The 20,109-nt window shown below is 44.4% G+C and overlaps 1 protein-coding gene across 1 annotated transcript; it reads left to right on the top strand.

Moving 5' to 3' along the window:
* The first annotated feature begins 1,631 nt into the window (after positions 1–1,631).
* LOC124268906 (integrin alpha-1-like) lies at positions 1,632–19,658 on the top strand. Its single transcript, XM_046703924.1, is given in 6 exon segments — positions 1,632–2,006; positions 3,023–3,311; positions 7,912–8,321; positions 8,324–8,460; positions 19,361–19,365; positions 19,593–19,658. Coding segments are annotated over 5 exon segments (1,083 nt in total). The 5' UTR covers positions 1,632–1,763; the 3' UTR covers position 19,365; positions 19,593–19,658.
* Positions 19,659–20,109: the final 451 nt, after the last annotated feature.

Genomic DNA, 20,109 nt, shown 5'->3' with positions numbered 1-20,109 from the left:
CACGTTCCTTGACGTGAGTGGGCTGTTGATCAACGCATTTAGAACCCGCCCTTATCACAGAGAAAACCCAGCACTTTGTTGTCTGGGGCAGGATCCGCTGACCAGGTATTGGAATATCTTCTACTCGTCACAATTTAATTCTGGAAACACAAAATTCCAAAAACTCTCCGCACTGTGGCCAGTGTCTGACAAAGAATTTGACAATAATTCAACATGCAGTTATCATTAATAAATGCTAAGGATGAAAAAATGAAAAAAGAGGTTTTATTGAAACTCGCACAGACCATGGACTATGGGCGAGAATGTTTACTTTTGCTAAAAATACGTGGTTATTTTTCACTTTAAGCACCCGATACACACAGCTGTCAGCTCCTGTCGATAACTTGCACCACTTCAGGTCTTGTCTCCACACCACGTCAATGGGACCACCCGACATACACAACATTCAGCCCCTGTCTATAACTTGCACCACTTCAGGCTTGTTTCCACACCACGTCACTGGGACCACCCGATATACACAACATTCAGCTCCTGTCTATAACATGCACCACTTCAGGCTTGTTTCCACACAACTTCACTGGGATCACTTGATGTACACAACAGTCAGCTCCTGTCTATAACATGCACCACTTCAGGCTTGTCTCCACACCACGTCACTGGGACCACCCGATGTACACAACATTCAGCTCCTGTCTATAACATGCACCACTTCAGGCTTGATCCACACCACGTCACTGGGACCACCCGATACACACGCCAGTCAGCTCCTGTCTATAACTTGCACAACTTCAGGCTTGTTTCCACACCACGTCACTGGGACCACTTGATATACACAACAGTCAGCTCCTGTCTATAACATGCACCACTTCAGGCTTGTGTCCACACCACGTCACTGGGACCACCCGATATACACAACAGTCAGCCCCTGTCTATAACATGCACCACTTCAGGCTTGTCTCCACACCACGTCACTGGGACCACCCGATATACACAACAGTCAGCCCCTGTCTATAACATGCACCACTTCAGGCTTGTCTCCACACCACGTCACTGGGACCACCCGATATACACAACAGTCAGCTCCTGTCTATAGCATGCACCACTTCAGGTTTGTCTCCACACCACGTGACTGGGACCACACGATACACACAGCAGTCAGCTCATGTCTATGACTTTAATGCATGTATTATGTATGCGTTTAAACCTGTCTTGGTGTGACTCAGTAATTTCCTGGAGAAAATTTGATTTTTTTTCGCTGTAATTCCACGAAATTAACATTGATGGAAAGGTCTTTTGAGACCATATCACTGTCATATCACGGACATATTACTCATGCGTACATAAACATTTAGGGGGGGGGGGGTGCAGTCTCTCTTTGCGTGGGGCTGAACGTGACAAGGCGGTGTTTTTCCTCACAGATGTGCCAAGACTTTTCTAGACTGATATGCGGTGATATTTACATACATAATGATATTCTTTTCTTGTCCAACACCTGTATTATGTTCCCATGTAAACTAACCATAACACTCACGAACTGTGTAAATGGGTGTTATATTATGTAAGATTATATGAAAGTAAATGTGTTCACGAGATCATGATGACAACTTGATTCTGGGGGGCATAGTCCAGTCAACTTAGCAATCGACAATAACAGCCATTGAGGAGAAGGCAGCACGCACTGTTCATCCGGGTCTGCCGCTATATTAGGGCGAGCCGGGTGCCCCACAGGACAGAAGGAGGTAGCAGGCAGCACCCACACCACGATGACCGGTCCAGCTGTCTACCTCGTATTGTCAGTTGCCGTGGGAGTCTCCCTCGCTGCAGACCTTACCCTGTCTCCCGGTGCCGATGGAAAGATCGTTGTCGACGCCGTCATTGATAGAATCAGATCAAAATGCATTTTCGGGGACGACCGTCTGTTCCTGCGACGTCTTGCTTACGTGGAGACGTCTGACGGGGAAGAGTCCAGAACTTACCGTCCAGGTTACAACGGTGGCATATGGCAGGTGAGTTGGTGGGGGGAAGGGGATAGGTGGGGTGTACGGTACTTGAAACTAGAAAAGGCATTAGCACATATAGCATGTGAGTTCAGATATAGATGGGGCGTAAGGACATATGACAAGTGAGTTGAGGGAAATATATGGAGCGTAAGGACCTATGACAAATGAGTTGAGGGAAATATATGGAGCGTAAGGACCTATGACAAATGGGCTGAGGTATACAAATGACATATATGGGGTGTAAGGACATATGACAAGAGAGGTGACGGATATACATGGGGTGTAAGGACATATGACAAGAGAGGTGACAGATATACATGGGGTGTAAGGACATATGACAAGAGAGGTGACAGATATACATGAGGTGTAAGGACATATGACAAGAGAGGTGACGGATATACATGGGGTGGAAGGACATATGACAAGAGAGGTGACGGATATACATGGGGTGGAAGGACATATGACAAGAGAGGTGACGGATATACATGGGGTGGAAGGACATATGACAAGAGAAGTGACGGATATATATGGAGCGTAAGGACCTATGACAAATGAGTTGAGAGAAATATATGGAGCTTAAGGACCTATGACAAATGAGTTGAGGAATACATGGGGTGTAAGGATACATGACAAGAGAGGTGACGGATATACATGGGATGTAAGGATACATGACAAGAGAGGTGACGGATATACATTGGGTGTAAGGATACATGACAAGAGAGGTGACGGATATACATGGGGTGTAAGGATACATGACAGCAGAGGTGACGGATATACATGGGATGTAAGGATACATGACAAGAGAGGTGACGGATATACATTGGGTGTAAGGATACATGACAAGAGAGGTGACGGATATACATGGGGTGGAAGGATACATGACAGCAGAGGTGACGGGTATACATGGGGTGGAAGGATACATGACAGCAGAGGTGACGGATATACATGGGGTGGAAGGATACATGACAAGAGAAGTGACTGTACAGAGACAGCATATTATCAGCCCAGAACCTCTGTTTCAGATCGACGAAGACAAATTCAATCTGACTCAGTCCTGTTCGCAGTACATCCGGGCACAATGTGACATCATCCAATCAGAGTTTAATATTAACTGGCGCAATGCAACATGGGAAGATCTCAGGAAGCCGTTGTATTCTGGTCTGGCAGCCTCTCTGTACATTAAATATCGATCCGGGAGCCATGATACACCGGCCAACGTCACCTCGCAAGCCACCTTCTGGAAACGATACATGCGCAGTGGGGGAGATACCTCGGCATTTACTACAAAAGCCAGGAATTTGCCAGGGATGGGTAAGGACACAGTCGGTACACTATCGGTCAGCATTTGTTGAGCAATGACAACCATAGTGATATGTGACAAAGATAATTACCAGTTGTCTTTACTTCCGAAAACATGTTTATATATCCGCCACTTGTATCTCAAGTACATGTCGAGGTTGTGCCCATCAGGTGTTCCAGCCACGCTCTCAGAGTGAGACATCTAATCGCCACAAAGTCAGCGATCTAACCCACTCAGCCAACTCAGCCACCGAGGCTCGTACAAGTGTAAATTGGCACGCCTCTCATGACCAACAGCTATGACAAATTAAACACGAAGTTATCATGAAGTATTCAAATTAAACAGTTTTTGACAAGACGCGTCCCCTATACCTTCAGTTGACTACCATGACAGCACGGTCGCCGCGGAGAAGCATGATAAAATTCCACCATACTCGTCTCCAGTTAAACGTGTACAGTCCTCGCCCCGCGTAGACGTTGTAGACGATGTTACTAGGACATAGTAGCTACACGCAGTCGCCCCATCGCTGTTCATACTGTTGTGCTGGCCCAGGACATAGTAGATAACAAGAGAGGTGACGGATATACATGGGATGTAAGGACACATGACAAAGAGGGAATTGACGGATATACATGGGGTGGAAGGACATATGACAAGAGAGGTGACGGATATACATGGGGTGGAAGGATACATGACAAGAGGTGACGGATATACATGGGGTGTAAGGATACATGACAAGAGGTGATTTGGATATACATGGGGTGGAAGGATACATGACAAGAGAGGTGACGGATATACATGCAGGATGCTCGGGATACATGACAAGAGAGGTGACGGATATACATGGGGTGTAAGGATACATGACAAGAGAGGTGACGGATATACATGGGGTATGGGGATACACGACAAGAGAGGTGACGGATATACATGGGATGTAAGGATACATGACAGCAGAGGTGACAGCAGATATACATGGGGTGTAAGGATACATGACAGCAGAGGTGACGGATATACATGGGGTGTAAGGATACATGACAGCAGAGGGTGACGGATATACATGGGATGTAAGGACATATGACAAGAGGTGATGGATATACATTAGGTGTAAGGATACATGACAAGAGAGGTGACGGATATACATGGGGTTGGAAGGATACATGACAGCAGAGGTGACGGATATACATGGGGTGGAAGGATACATGATAGCAGAGGGTGACGGATATACATGGGGTGGAAGGATACATGACAAGAGAAGTGACTGTACAGAGACAGCATATTATCAGCCCAGAACCTCTGTTTCAGATCGACGAAGACAAATTCAGTCTGACTCAGTCCTGTTCGCTTTACATCCGGGCAGAATGTGACATCATCCAATCAGAGTTTAATATTAACTGGCGCAATGCAACATGGGAAGATCTCAGGAAGCCGTTGTATTTATTCTGGTCTGGCAGCGTCTCTGTACATTAAATATCGATCCGGGAGACATGATACACCGGCCAACGTCACCTCGCAAGCCTCCTTCTGGAAACGATACATGCGCAGTGGGGAGATACCTCGGCATTTACTACAAAAGCTTGGAATTTGCCAGGGATGGGTAAGCACAGTCGGTACACTATCGGTCAGCATTTGTTGAGCAATGACAACCATAGTGACATGTGACAAAGATAATTACCAGTTGTCTTTACTTCCGAAAACATGTTTATATATCCGCCACTTGTATCTCAAGTACATGTCGAGGTTGTGCCCATCAGGTGTTCCAGCCACGCTCTCAGAGTGAGACATCTAATCGCCACAAAGTCAGCGATCTAACCCACTCAGCCAACTCAGCCACCGAGGCTCGTACAAGTGTAAATTGGCACGCCTCTCATGACCGACAGCTATGACAAATTAAACACGATGTTATCATGAAGTATTCAAATCTAACAGTTTTGACAAGACGCGTCCCCTATACCTTCAGTTGAGTACCATGACAGCACGGTCGCCGCGGAGAAGCATGTTAAAATTCCATCATACTCGTCTCCAGTTAAACGTGTACAGTCCTCGCCCCGCGTAGACGTTGTTGACGATGTTACTGGGTCTAGAACATAGTAGCTACACGCAGTCGCCCCATCGCTGTTCATACTGTTGTGCTGGTCCAGGACATAGTAGCTACACGCAGTCGCCCCATCGCTGTTCATACTGTTGTGCTGGTCCAGGACATAGTAGCTACACGCAGTCGCCCCATCGCTGTTCATACTGTTGGGCGGGTCCAGGACATAGTAGCTACACGCAGTCGCCCCATCGCTTTTCATACTGTTGTGCTGTTCAAGGACATAGTAGCTACACGTAGTCGCCCCATCGCTGTTCATACTGTTGTGCTGGTCCAGGACATAGTAGCTACACGCCGTCGCCCAATCGCTGTTTATACTGCTGTGCTGGTCCAGGACATAGTAGCTACACGCAGTCGCCCCATCGCTGTTCATACTGTTGTGCTGGTCCAGGACATAGTAGCTACACGCAGTCGCCCCATCGCCTTTCATACTTGTTGTGCTGGTCCAGGACATAGTAGCTACACGCAGTCGCCCCATCGCTGTTTATACTGTTGTGCTGGTCCAGGACATAGTAGCTACACGCAGTCGCCCCATCGCTGTTTATACTGTTGTGCTGGTCCAGGACATAGTAGCTACACGCATTCGCTCCATCGCTGTTCATACTGTTGTGCTGGTCCAGGACATAGTAGCTACACGCAGTCGCCCCATCGCTGTTCATACTGTTGGGCGAGTCCAGGACATAGTAGTTACACGCAGTCGCCCCATCGCTGTTCATACTGTTGGGCTGGTCCAGGACATAGTAGCTACACGCAGTCGCCCCATCGCTGTTCATACTGTTGTGCTGGTCCAGGACATAGTAGCTACACGCAGTCGCCCCATCGCTGTTCATACTGTTGTGCTGGTCCAGGACATAGTAGCTACACGCAGTCGCCCCATCGCTGTTCATACTGTTGGGCTGGTCCAGGACATAGTAGCTACACGCAGTCGCCCCATCGCTTTTCATACTGCTGGGCGGGTCCAGGACATAGTAGCACACGCAGTCGCCCCATCGCTGTTCATACTGTTGTGCTGGTCCAGGACATAGTAGCTACACGCAGTCGCCCCATCGCTGTTCATACTGTTGTGCTGGTCCAGGACATAGTAGCTACACGCAGTCGCCCCATCGCTGTTCATACTGTTGTGCTGGTCCAGGACATAGTAGCTACACGCAGTCGCCCCATCGCTGTTCATACTGTTTGTGCTGGTCCAGGACATAGTAGCTACACGCAGTCGCCCCATCGCTGTTTATACTGTTGTGCTGGTCCAGGACATAGTAGCTACACGCAGTCGCCCCATCGCTGTTCATACTGTTGTGCTGGTCCAGGACATAGTAGCTACACGTAGTCGCCCCATCGCTGTTCATACTGTTGGGCGGGTCCAGGACATAGTAGCTACACGCAGTCGCCCCATCGCTGTTCATACTGTTGTGCTGGTCCAGGACATAGTAGCTACACACGTAGTCGCCCCATCGCTTTTCATACTGTTGTGCTGGTCAGGACATAGTAGCTAGCACACGCCGTCGCCCCATCCCTGTTCATACCTGTTGTGCTGGTCCAGGACATAGTAGCTACACGCAGTCGCCCCATCGCTGTTCATACTGTTGTGCTGGTCCAGGACATAGTAGCTACACGCAGTCGCCCCATCGCTGTTTATACTGTTGTGCTGACAGTGAATGGCTGATGAAGGTGAAGTCGTCAGAAAGCTGTTACGCATACTTCCTTTCAAAAGCTTAAACTCACTAGTATAAAGATAACCACTTACTTCAGGCAATTGTTCTATGCTAAAATTTGGAAAATATTCCATACTGTTAAAAGGTACTGTTTACACATGAATTGATATATTGTAAAACGAATTCGTAACGTTAAAAAGATTATTGAAAACCAGTGACAAGTGGCGAATTCTTAACACAGCTTTACACCAAAACGTAGCTGTTCACATGCACGATATTTGCACATGGTTTTTAACAATTTCATTCATGATCCTCGTGGTTCCCCAAGTTAGTGGAGAAATCAATCTTCGATGTAACCATATATATACATAAACATATAGTGAGTGCTTCAAGTGAGTCTAAACTTTTGAAAGGAAGTACAGATGGCGTGGCCTTGAGTGCTGACCATTCGCGGGTGGTCAAATACAATCCGATGTCCAGCGAGGACGAGAACCCGTGTTATAAGTTGTTTACTATTGCGTTCTCTTGCAACCTTCTGCATGGTCTGACCATGTGACTGTACGAGACCCACCTTTCTCATACCGATTGCTCTTCCTTGCTCGTTCACTCCCAAACGCTGACAATCACAACCGACTGTTTTTGTGCTGGTCAAGAGTGACATGAAGTGCAGTTGAAGGAATTTATGTTTTTCGGTTACAACAAAGGCAGAACTCAGCATTAAATGGTTGCGTTTTGTCATTATGCTACACAAATTACGTACTCATACGTACAGACTGTACAGTGCCATAGTGTATTTCTCTTGTTTTGACCACTTATATTCAATGTGTAACATCGCCTGAATCCACAAAAACGCTTTCTCCCTCTTACATACAGATTGTAAGACGGAGATGGACCTGGCCTTCATCGTTGACGGGTCTGGAAGCGTCTCTTCCACCGACTACGACCGGATGTTGACTTTCATTAATGACGTCATAGATAGTCTGAACATAAATGAAGATGAAATCCAAGTGTCTGCCCTGGAATTCTCCACTACTGTTGGAGATATGATCACGTTCAACAGCTTCACCACTAAGGCAGCCCTGAAGTCGTCCATCTTGCGAATGAGGAAAGGAAACAGTGGAACGGCAACTCATCTCGCCATCCAGGAGGCAGGTGACACCCTGTTCAACACGTCGACAGGTGCCCGGCCAAACGCCAAGAGAGTGGCCATTCTGCTGACCGACGGCGCGTCCAGCTATCGCAACTACACTGTATTTGCCGCCCAGAAAGCCAGGGACCTGGGCATCACGTTCTTCTCTCCGTTGGCGTGGGCAGCATCAATGAAGTGGAGCTGGCCAGTATCGCCAGTAAACCTAACTGTACCCATGTATTTGTCCTCAACAACTTCCTGGAGATCGACTCTCTGCTGTATCAGCTGAAGGACAGCTCCTGCACAGGTGTGTTCCCACTACGTTCCCCCCAACATCTGGAGCCCTCCGTCAGAGTAGCGTTAATCCTAGCACGAGCATTGAAGCTGGCATGTGCGGTGTGCATAAATAGTCAGATTTTCGTTTTATCAAACGTATGGGTCAGCTTCCCGTGTCTGAGTGAGTGAGTTCAGTTTTACGCCGCTTTTAGCAATATTTTATCAATAACACGGCAGAGGACACCAGGGCTTCACACATGAGTGCCCATGATAGGAATCGAACCCGGGGTCTTCGGCGTGACGAGCGGACGCTTTACCCACAAGGTTACCCCATCGCCCTCAGCTTTCGGGTGAGTGAGTGAGTTAAGTTTTACACCGCTTTTAACAATATTCCAGCTATATCACGTCGGGGGACACCAGAAATGGGCTTCACACATTGTACCAATGTGGGGAATCGAACCCAGGTCTTCGGAGTGACGAGCGAAAGCTTTAACTACAAGGTTGCCCCATCGCCCTCAGCTTTCAGGGGTGGATGTGCTCTTTAGTTGAAGTCATTTATCATGAATGATGCATTGGTTGTTTACGTATTGTGGGTGGATGACACAGTTGATATACCACTTCAGCCGCGAAGATCATCTCTGATACTGACACCTCCGTGAGGAAAGTCCTGCCTGAAAACCAGACAGTCTCCGACATCTACGTTGCCCAAACCCCCACCGGCCCCAGCGACAACACGACGACTACATCTGACGGTGATCACAGCCAGGCCACGGTGGTGGTACGTGAGTGAGTGAGTGAGTGAGTGACGGATGTAAGTGAGGTGAGGTGGTGAGGTGAAATTGGTTTTACGTCGTACTTGAGAATATTTCGCCTATATGACGACGTGCATGCGTGTGTATGTGTATGTGCGACTGCTTGTACTAGCCCAGACTTAAGCTGGTTTTATAGTGCTAGCCCACTGAGATACCATGCCGCAGTGAAGCATGAATACCCCACTCAGACACATTATACTGACTCCGAGCCGACCAGTCCTTGTTGTACCCATTAATGCCGAGCGCCAGGCAGGGACCAACAAAGTACCATATTTTTAACGTCTTTTGGTATGACGCGGTCGGGGATCGAACTCCACGACCTTCCTCTCTCGGGCGGACGCTCCTAACCAGAGTGAGTAAGTGACGGATGTATTTATATATACATACATATTTGTATAGCGAGTATATCCAGATCACCTGCTCAAGTCCGCGCTGCTCTTCCCTCGATCACTGGATGTCAATCTCAAATGGCACATTGTATTATCAATCTCAACTCCCTGGGGATCATACAATTCTTGCTCCCACTAGGCGCACCGAGTTAATTTGGCTTTTTCCATCCTAACGACGTACCCATTCACAATTGGGTGGACTGGGGCACATAGTCACAGTACTTTGTTCAAGTATACTGCACGTTGCTGTACCCGCAACTAGGTGTTCATGTGGCCACAATCTGGTCATATACCAACGGATTTGTGACTTCTTTTAAGTGCACAATGTTGTGTACACATGTATCGTTGTCCTGGGGACACGGCTGGTGATGACTTGTAAACATTCAAGCAATGGCTTTGTCTTTCTTTGTATGATAGAGGTCCGAAGTTGAGTGTGGCAGGCTGGAGATTTACGCCTCCCACAACACACCTCGCCCAGGCCCTGCCTTTTACGACATCCGTGACAGCGCAAGGGAGGGAAGGCCATCAGTTATCTATCTCAACACCACAGATCAAGGGAGACCACTCTACATCACAGTCATCGGGTCACGTGTACCAGTAACTACTGCTGACGTCACACGCTGTTCGCATGCTTCATACCGTGTGTCCGTCACTACTGAGCCTGCAAGTAAGTGGAAGTTCTTTTCTCGTCAACTCACGATAACCACTGTATTTTTCTTTTGTTGTATCTGTATCCTTGCTTGTGAATATATGACACTATCTGTATCCTTGCTTGTGAATATATGACACTATCTGTATCCTTGCTTGTGAATATACGACCATATCTGTATCCTTGCTTGTGAATATATGACCATATCTGTATCCTTGCTTGTGAATATACGACACTATCTGTATCCTTGCTTGTGAATATAAAACCATATCTATATCCTTGCTTGTGAATATACGCCATATCTGTATCCTTGCTTGTGAATATATGACCATATCTGTATCCTTGCTTGTGAATATATGACCATATCTATATCCTTGCTTGTGAATATATGACCCTATCTGTATCCTTGCTTGTGAATATATGACCATATCTATATCCTTGCTTGTGAATATATGACCATATCTATATCCTTGCTTGTGAATATATGACAATATCTATATATCCTTGCTTGCTTGTGAATATATGACCATATCTATATCCTTGCTTGTGAATATATGACCATATCTATATCCTTGCTTGTGAATATATAACCCTATCTGTATCCTTGCTTGTGAATATATGACCATATCTATATCCTTGCTTGTGAATATACGACCCTATCTGTATCCTTGCTTGTGAATATATGACCATATCTGTATCCTTGCTTGTGAATATACGACCATATCTGTATCCTTGCTTGTGAATATACGGTCATATCTGTATCCTTGCTTGTGAATATAAGACCATATCTATATCCTTGCTTGTGAATATACAGCCATATCTATATCCTTGCTTGTGATTATATGACCATATCTGTATCCTTGCTTGTGAATATACAGCCATATCTATATCCTTGCTTGTGAATATAAAGCCATATCTATATCCTTGCTTGTGAATATACGGCCATATCTGTATCCTTGCTTGTGAATATATGACCCTATCTGTATCCTTGCTTGTGAATATACGACCATATCTGTATCCTTGCTTGTGAATATACGACCATATCTGTATCCTTGCTTGTGAATATATGACCATATCTGTATCCTTGCTTGTGAATATACGGCCATATCTATATCCTTGCTTGTGAATATATACTTGTGCCATATATGACTATCTGTATCCTTGCTTGTGAATATAAGCCCATATCTATATCCTTGCTTGTGAATATATACGGCCATATCTGTATCCTTGCTTGTGAATATAAGACCATATTTGTATTTTTGTATCCTTGCTTGTGAATATACGCCCATATCTGTATCCTTGCTTGTGAATATATGACCATATCTATATCCTTGCTTGTGAATATATGACCATATCTGTATCCTTGCTTGTGAATATACGGCCATATCTGTATCCTTTCTCCTTGTGAATATATATGACCCTGTCTGTATCCTTGCTTGTGAATATACGGCCATATCTGTATCCTTGCTTGTGAATATACGGCCATATCTGTATCCTTGCTTCTGTGAATATATGACCATATCTGTATCATTGCTTCTGTATCCTTGCTTGTGAATATACGGCCATATCTATATCCTTGCTTGTGAATATATGACCATATCTATATCCTTGCTTGTGAATATATGACCATATCTATATCCTTGCTTGTGAATATATGACCATATCTATATCCTTGCTTGTGAATATATGACCATATCTGTATCCTTGCTTGTGAATGTTATTGTTTGGCCCGAAATCGCTTCTGTTGTTAAAATCACCACGTGTGAAGAAATAGTTTACAATTAAGAAAGTGTGGGTTCGAACCCCGGAAGAGACATAGTGTATCCCAAAGATAACTTCCGACATCTGACCACATTCTAAATGACCTCGTGTATTCATGCTGGCTCCACCCATGGCTCGCTCGAGTAGTCAGTGTGCTGGCAGTCTGTCAGCCAAGAACATCTGCTTCATCATGGCGCCAAACCGATCCCCATGATGGGGCAACAACCTATATCTTTGGTGCACCTTAACAGCGCCTTGTTATGATAAGATCACAATAGCTGTAGGTAACTCTCCCTTGGATAGATGTACTGTACATTCTGAGGCTTTGTTCAGGAGCTGACGTAGTGTGTCGAGTGGGGCAGACGGAACGGGGGTGCACGGAGGAGGATCTCAGAGGCAGTATCTACAGCAACCTCCTGTGTCAAGGTGAGTCTTCTGTGTAATGCTGGATATAACACAAAGCATTTCCTGCTCAGAGACAAGTTAATGGATTCCGTCAACACATCATTTGAAGTTTTGTGACTGTGTGTTTCCGTGTATGACATATGTGGGGGGTCCATGTGATAGTTCGAGGTTCACACGCTCACTTTGTCGTCCAATATTTTCATTAACACTTTCAATATTACCTTGCCGTAGCACAGGAGACTGTGACGCCCATTACTGGTATGCCCATATCTCTTGGTTTCCAGGTTACCTTGGTGTGACACTGGTTACTATGACGCCCATTACTGGTATGTCCATATCCCTTGGTTTCCATATTGCCTTGGTGTAACACTTCCCTCTCTGCTTCCGTCTGTTGCTCCAGATACATGGACAGGTGTAAGTAACCCCTGCCAGGCCGGTGCAGTGTCCACACATCCTCATCCGTCAGACATGACAAAGTTCATCCGATGTGACATCACAGGGAAAATGTACATAACCCAGTGCCCGAACAACAAGACTTACAACGAGAACACCGAGAGTTGCAGTCACGACGCCATAGGGGGAGGCAACTCGTCTCCTCTCCCCAGCAACATCCAAGACCAGTGCACAGCAGAGAATCTGGCCCGCGGCGAGTTCTACTTCCCGTTCCCCGGCGACGAGTCCAAGTATGTCCAGTGCGATGTGTGGGGTCAGGCATGGGTCAAGCCATGCCCAGACGGACTGACCTGGAACAACCCTCACTCCACCTGCTCCCACGCCTCGACGTCGACGTCCTCTTCCGACCCTTGCAACTCCAGCAACAACAGAGCACTCTTCCCTCACAACGATCCTAGCAAGTTCTATATGTGTGTCCATAGTCGAGCTGTTGAAATGTCTTGTCCCCAGGGTCTGGTGTTCAACACCCAGAGCAGGAAGTGCGACTGGACCTCGGGTCCTTAACCGAACTGTCAGTGCAGCTAATTTACCGTTCACCAACTAGATGGTGTTATATGACATCTCTTTCTGTAGGTATTACGTTGATCCTTAACCGAACTCTCAGTGCAGCTGATTTACCGTTCACCAACTAGATGGTGTTATATGACATCTCTTTCTGTAGGTATTACGTTAATCAGACCATTCATACATGTATAAATGATATCTGTTTCTAAATTATATCTGTGTTTTCCTGAAGTCCATGATAATGTCTATGCTACTGTAAACAGCGTACAGCCTCCCAATGTCTTCAACACACGACATATTAAGGTCTTGAAGTAGACAAATACACATTGCGGTACCAAACAGACACAAGTACTGTGCTTTAAGTTTATCTTTGAGTATATGTAGGACTGTTGCCCATCCTGGCCTAAGCTGACGGGTTGTGTCATGTTCTGAAATAAAATGAACGACGCTATTGTCCTGTGAGACTGTCCAACAGATCATGGTAGGTGAACATGTTTTGAAAAGTATTCATAACAAAATTTGTAGTATGTTTGAAATAATAAATCACGCGGTTTGCATCGGTTGCTTTCAATGTTTAGAATCATTGTTATTCTAATCGACAATTCAGATATATAGGGATACTTTGTAATAAGCTATTTCTAATCTAACCTTTGCAATGCAATAAGTCATGGCTCAAGGACAACATTAAAGGTTTACTTCGCGAGAAATCATTTCATGCAATCAATAAAAAACACATCTGCAGATAAGGAGAAACGTTCGGTGGTATTATGGCAGTAGGTATCTGATACACTTCGACGGGAAGCAGAATATTTGTCGCGCCGTCAGTGTGAAACTAGTAAACTAGCTTGACCGTCAGAGTATATCTGTATATGTGAAACTACTAAACTAACTAGACCGTCAGAGTATCAGTGTATGTGTGAAACTACTAAACTAGCTAGACCGTCAGAGTATCATCTGTATGTGTGAAACTACTAAACTAGCTAGACCGTCAGAGTATCAGTGTATGTGTGAAACTACTAAACTAGCTAGACCGTCAGAGTATCAGTGTATGTGTGAAACTACTAAACTAGCTAGACCGTCAGAGTATCACTAAACTGTATGTGTGAAACTACTAAACTAGCTAGACCGTCAGAGTATCACTGTATGTGTGAAACTACTAAACTAGCTAGACCGTCAGAGTATCACTGTATGTGTGAAACTACTAAACTAGCTAGACCGTCAGAGTATCAGTGTATGTGTGAAACTACTAAACCAGCTAGACCGTCAGAGTATCAGTGTATGTGTGAAACTACTAAACTAGCTAGACCGTCAGAGTATCACTGTATGTGTGAAACTACTAAACTAGCTAGACCGTCAGAGTATCACTGTATGTGTGAAACTACTAAACTAGCTAGACCGTCAGAGTATCAGTGTATGTGTGAAACTACTAAACTAGCTAGACCGTCAGAGTATCAGTGTATGTGTGAAACTACTAAACTAGCTAGACCGTCAGAGTATCAGTGTATGTGTGAAACTACTAAACTAGCTAGACCGTCAGAGTATCACTGTATCACTAAACTAGTAGACCGTCAGTCAGTGTATGTGTGAAAACTACTAAACTAGCTAGACCGTCAGAGTATCAGTGTATGTGTGAAACTACTAAACCAGCTAGACCGTCAGAGTATCAGTGTATGTGTGAAACTACTAAACTAGCTAGACCGTCAGAGTATCACTGTATGTGTGAAACTACTAAACTAGCTAGACCGTCAGAGTATCACTGTATGTGTGAAACTACTAAACTAGCTAGACCGTCAGGTATCACTGTATGTGTGAAACTACTAAACTAGCTAGACCGTCAGAGTATCACTGTATGTGTGAAACTACTAAACTAGCTAGACCGTCAGAGTATCACTGTATGTGTGAAACTACTAAACTAGCTAGACCGTCAGAGTATCAATCTGTATGTGTGAAACTACTAAACTAGCTAGACCGTCAGAGTATCAGTGTATGTGTGAAACTACTAAACTAGCTAGACCAGTCAGAACTATCAAACTGTATGTGTGAAACTACTAAACTAGCTAGACCGTCAGAGTATCACTGTATGTGTGAAACTACTAAACTACCTAGCTAGACCGTCCAGAGTATCAGTGTATGTGTGAAACTACTAAACTAGCTAGACCGTCAGAGTATCAGTGTATCACTGTAGACCGTGTGTATGTGTGAAACTACTAAACTAGCTAGACCGTCAGAGTATCACTGTATGTGTGAAACTACTAAACTAGCTAGACCGTCAGAGTATCAGTGTATGTGTGAAACTACTAAACTAGCTAGACCGTCAGAGTATCAGTGTATGTGTGAAACTACTAGCTAGACCGTCAGAGCTAGACCGTCAGAGTATCACTGTATGTGTGTGTGAAACTACTAAACTAGCTAGAAACTACTAAACTACCGTCAGAGTATCACTGTATGTGTGAAACTACTAAACTAGCTAGACCGTCAGAGTATCAGTGTATGTGTGAAACTACTAAACTAGCTAGACCGTCAGAGTATCAGTGTATGTGTGAAACTACTAAACTAGCTAGACCGTCAGAGTATCAGTGTATGTGTGAAACTACTAAACCAGCTAGACCGTCAGAGTATCACTGTATGTATCAAACTACTAAACTAGCTAGACCGTCAGAGTATCAGTGTATGTGTGAAACTACTAAACTAGCTAGACCGTCAGAGTATCAGTGTATGTGTGAAACTACTAAACTAGCTAGACCGTCAGAGTATCAGTGTATGTGGGAAACTACTAAACTAGCTAGACCGTCAGAGTATCACTGTATGTATGAAACTACTAAACCAGCTAGACCGTCAGAGTATCAGTGTATGTGGGAAACTACTAAACTAGCTAGACCGTCAGAGTATCACTATATGTATGAAACTACTAAACTCAGCTAGACCGTCAGAGTATCAGTGTATGTGGGAAACTACTAAACTAACTAGACCGTCAGAGTATCACTATATGTATGAAACTACTAAACTAGCTAGACCGTCAGAGTATCAGTGTATGTGGGAAACTACTAAACTACCTAGACCGTCAGAGTATCAGTGTATGTGGGAAACTACTAAACTACCTAGACCGTCAGAGTATCACTATATGTATGAAACTACTAAACTAGCTAGACCGTCAGAGTATCACTGTATGTGTTAGGCTGTGACAGACTGTTCGCCCTGTCTTCCACACAAGGCCTAGGTAGGGTGCCGATATCGACCCTCTTCTCCTCTACCTGCCGCCGCCGATGTTAGCCAGTGACGCTGATGTTATTCGATATGGCTGCCACCGCCGATGTTAACCAGGGACGCTGATGTCATCCGATACGGACGTGTCAGTGATACAGGTGTTTTTTTGTATTTAAGTGACGGTGTTAACGTTGCAGTTACTGTGTATACTTGCTTGAGTGTAACAGTAAACCCCGCGCACAGTTCGGCAGTTCAGGGCGGAGCATATGTGAGAAACATCTGCTTATTTCACAAGTCCGAGCACTTTACACCTCGAATTAATGAAACACCTTTTCTCTTCGCAATTACACTGCAGAAAAATGCATTTTATAAACGTTGTCGGTAACAATTAATGTGAAAATATCGTCGTGAGGCCAGAAATATCTCTGACTATCTGAAAATCAACGACATGGAAACAAACACTACCACATATATTGTACATGAAGAATGAGGACTATTTTCTTGGATATACAACTTCTTTATTCTATATAGGCAACGTTTCGACATAGATTCTAATGTCGTTGTCAAGCAAACGGGTTCATCTACCCAACATCTAGAATGCCAATCAAACAAGTTATATTGTACATGTCAAACACTACCAGTCATATATTATATGTCAAACACTACCACTTATATGATATATGTCAAACACTACCCCTTATATGATATATGTCAAACACTACCAGTCATATATTATATGTCAAACACTACCACTTATATGATATATGTCAAACACTACCACTTATATGATATATGTCAAACACTACCACTTATATGATATATGTCAAACACTACCCCTTATATGGTACGTCAAACACTACCCCTTACATGATATATGTCAAACACTACCACTTATATGGTATGTCAAGCACTACCCCTTATATGGTATGTCAAACACTACAATTTATCTAGTAGGTGTCAAACACTATCACGTATATAGTAGGTGTCAAACACTACCCCTTATATGGTATGTCAAGCACTACCCCTTATATGGTATGTCAAACACTACCACTTATATGATATATGTCAAACACTACCACTTATATAGTAAGTGTCAAACACTACAACTTATATAGTAAGTGTCAAACACTAACAGTCATATATTATGTGTCAAACACTACCCCTTATATGGTATGTCAAACACTACCACTTATAAAGAATCTGTCAAACACTACCACTTATATGGTTTATATCAAACACTACCTCTTATATGGTATATGTCAAACACTACCACTTATATAATACATATCAAACACTTTAACTTATATTGTACATGTCAAACACTACCACTGATATTGTATATGTCAAACACTACCACTGATATTGTATACGTCAAACACTACCTATACTAAGACATAGTCACAAGAACAAAAGTAGGTGGACTCCCTCTCAGCAAACAACTCCCTCACAGCAAACAACTCCCTCTCAGCAAACAACTCCCTCACAGCAAACAACTCCCTCTCAGCAAACAACTCCCTCACAGCAAACAACTCACTCACAGCAAACAACTCACTCACAGCAAACAACTCACTCACAGCAAACAACTCACTCACAGCAAACAGCAAACAACTCCCTCACAGCAAACAACTCCCTCACAGCAAACAACTCCCTCACAGCAAACAACTCCCTCACAGCAAAACCTCCCTCACAGCAAACAACTCCCTCACAGCAAACAACTCCCTCACAGCAAACAGCTCCCTCACAGCAAACAACTCCCTTACAGCAAACAACTCCCTTACAACTCCCTCACAGCAAACAACTCCCTCACAGCAAAAAACTCCCTCACAGCAAACATACTGATGTGTCCACATGTCTTCTGACTCGTTATAGCAATGTGTTTCCATACAAGTACACCTTCTACTAACCATATTCAAGAAATGTACAACCATCCTTTCATTTGTAGTAAAGTTCTCCTCTCACACTTCACGACTCAGTTTATCAGCTTTCACGCTGCAGACGTAAGAGCGAGATAATTAATACTGGTCAAGTTGGAGGAAGGTGGAAGGGACTTATGACTGTGTTCAAGGTGGATGAAGGTGGAAGGGACTTATGACTGTGTTCAAGGTGGATGAAGGTGGAAGGGACTTATGACTGTGTTCAAGGTGGATGAAGGTTGAAGGGACTTATGTCACTCTGTTCAAGGTGGATGAAGGTTGAAGGGACTTATGACTGAGGTCAGGATGGATGAAGGTGGAAGGGACTTATGACTGAGGTCAGTGTGGATGAAGGTGGAAAGGACTTATGACTGAGGTCAGGGTATATGTATGTGGACTGTACATATGACTGAGGTCAGGTCGGTTGAAGGTAGACATATCAGATTATTTTTAAATGTACACCAATGCACTAGTTTTAATATTCTAATGTAGACATTGTGCCTGTTCTTTTCTACATAGTGGCAGATAATAGGAATAGTCTCTTCAAGATCTGTTTTGATATGGCGCTGGATAGTAATCATCTTTAGACTGACAATACAGATCTGCCACTCGGTTAGCGTGTGCTGCCTTGTAATCCATGAAATGTGAAGCAAGGGCGTTTTGCATATGTGCATCTGTTGCCGTGATCTGCACTCGGCCACACTGGGGCGGGATCGGGCCGTGTTCCCAAAGCAGGTGTCACAACGACTGTCAGGTGTGAACATCGCCATCCATGTGAAACTCTATACAGAACAAGTGTTACATCAGAGTGTCAGCAAAAAGGTTTGGTAGTGCTAGATCCTTAACAGCTTACTTAATGACTGTTCACTCTTTCTAATTTATGAAACAGCCTTGCATTATATAATACGTCTATCCTGCGTGACACAGTGTGTCCGGCAGTAAGACTACGTCACGCTAGGTGAGTCCCGCTGCTAGGTGAGTCTATACTTATCTATATTTATTGTTGAAGTTGCGCTTTTCATAATAATGATCCTTGCTCATTTCCATAGCATGACATTCAGTAGTATATACACGGGGGGTACGAGATCAAGTCCAACAAAAGACTCTGTAAAGCTTCATTTATGAAATAAAGCTTTTGTCAGGCCCTTATCTCTCTCTGCTATTGTATATACCAGGTTTGAACCCCCAGTTAACTTCCTGGTCACTATGACCTCGAACCAACACTTTCCTGATCCTGTGACACAATAGCTCTATGTCGTGTTGACCTCGAGGAAACAGTTTAATGTGATAGGATACTATTGGGATCACTCGACAAGATAAGTGTTAAATATTTTGCTTGGGGGATAACATTGTGCCGTGATTCCTCTCTGACGGCGGCCATGGCTGCCCTACATAATGTTGATCTCAGCAAAACAGTTTAACGTGAATCTCCTATGATTTCTTTGTTTTTTGTAATGAAGGCTTGCTGGGCTTGTATCCCCTGTTCTATGTACTTTTTTCTCTCGTCTGCGCTGACGGCAGTCTTACGAGACTTGTTTCGAATCTCTCGTTTCATTTCGTGATATTTTGTGAGTTC

The sequence above is a fragment of the Haliotis rubra genome, unplaced genomic scaffold (genome assembly GCF_003918875.1).
Source record: "Haliotis rubra isolate DU_JTF1 unplaced genomic scaffold, ASM391887v1 Scf1401, whole genome shotgun sequence".
In the NCBI taxonomy this organism is placed as follows: Eukaryota; Metazoa; Mollusca; class Gastropoda; order Lepetellida; family Haliotidae; genus Haliotis; species Haliotis rubra.
This window is presented reverse-complemented; position numbering and strand designations above follow the sequence as displayed.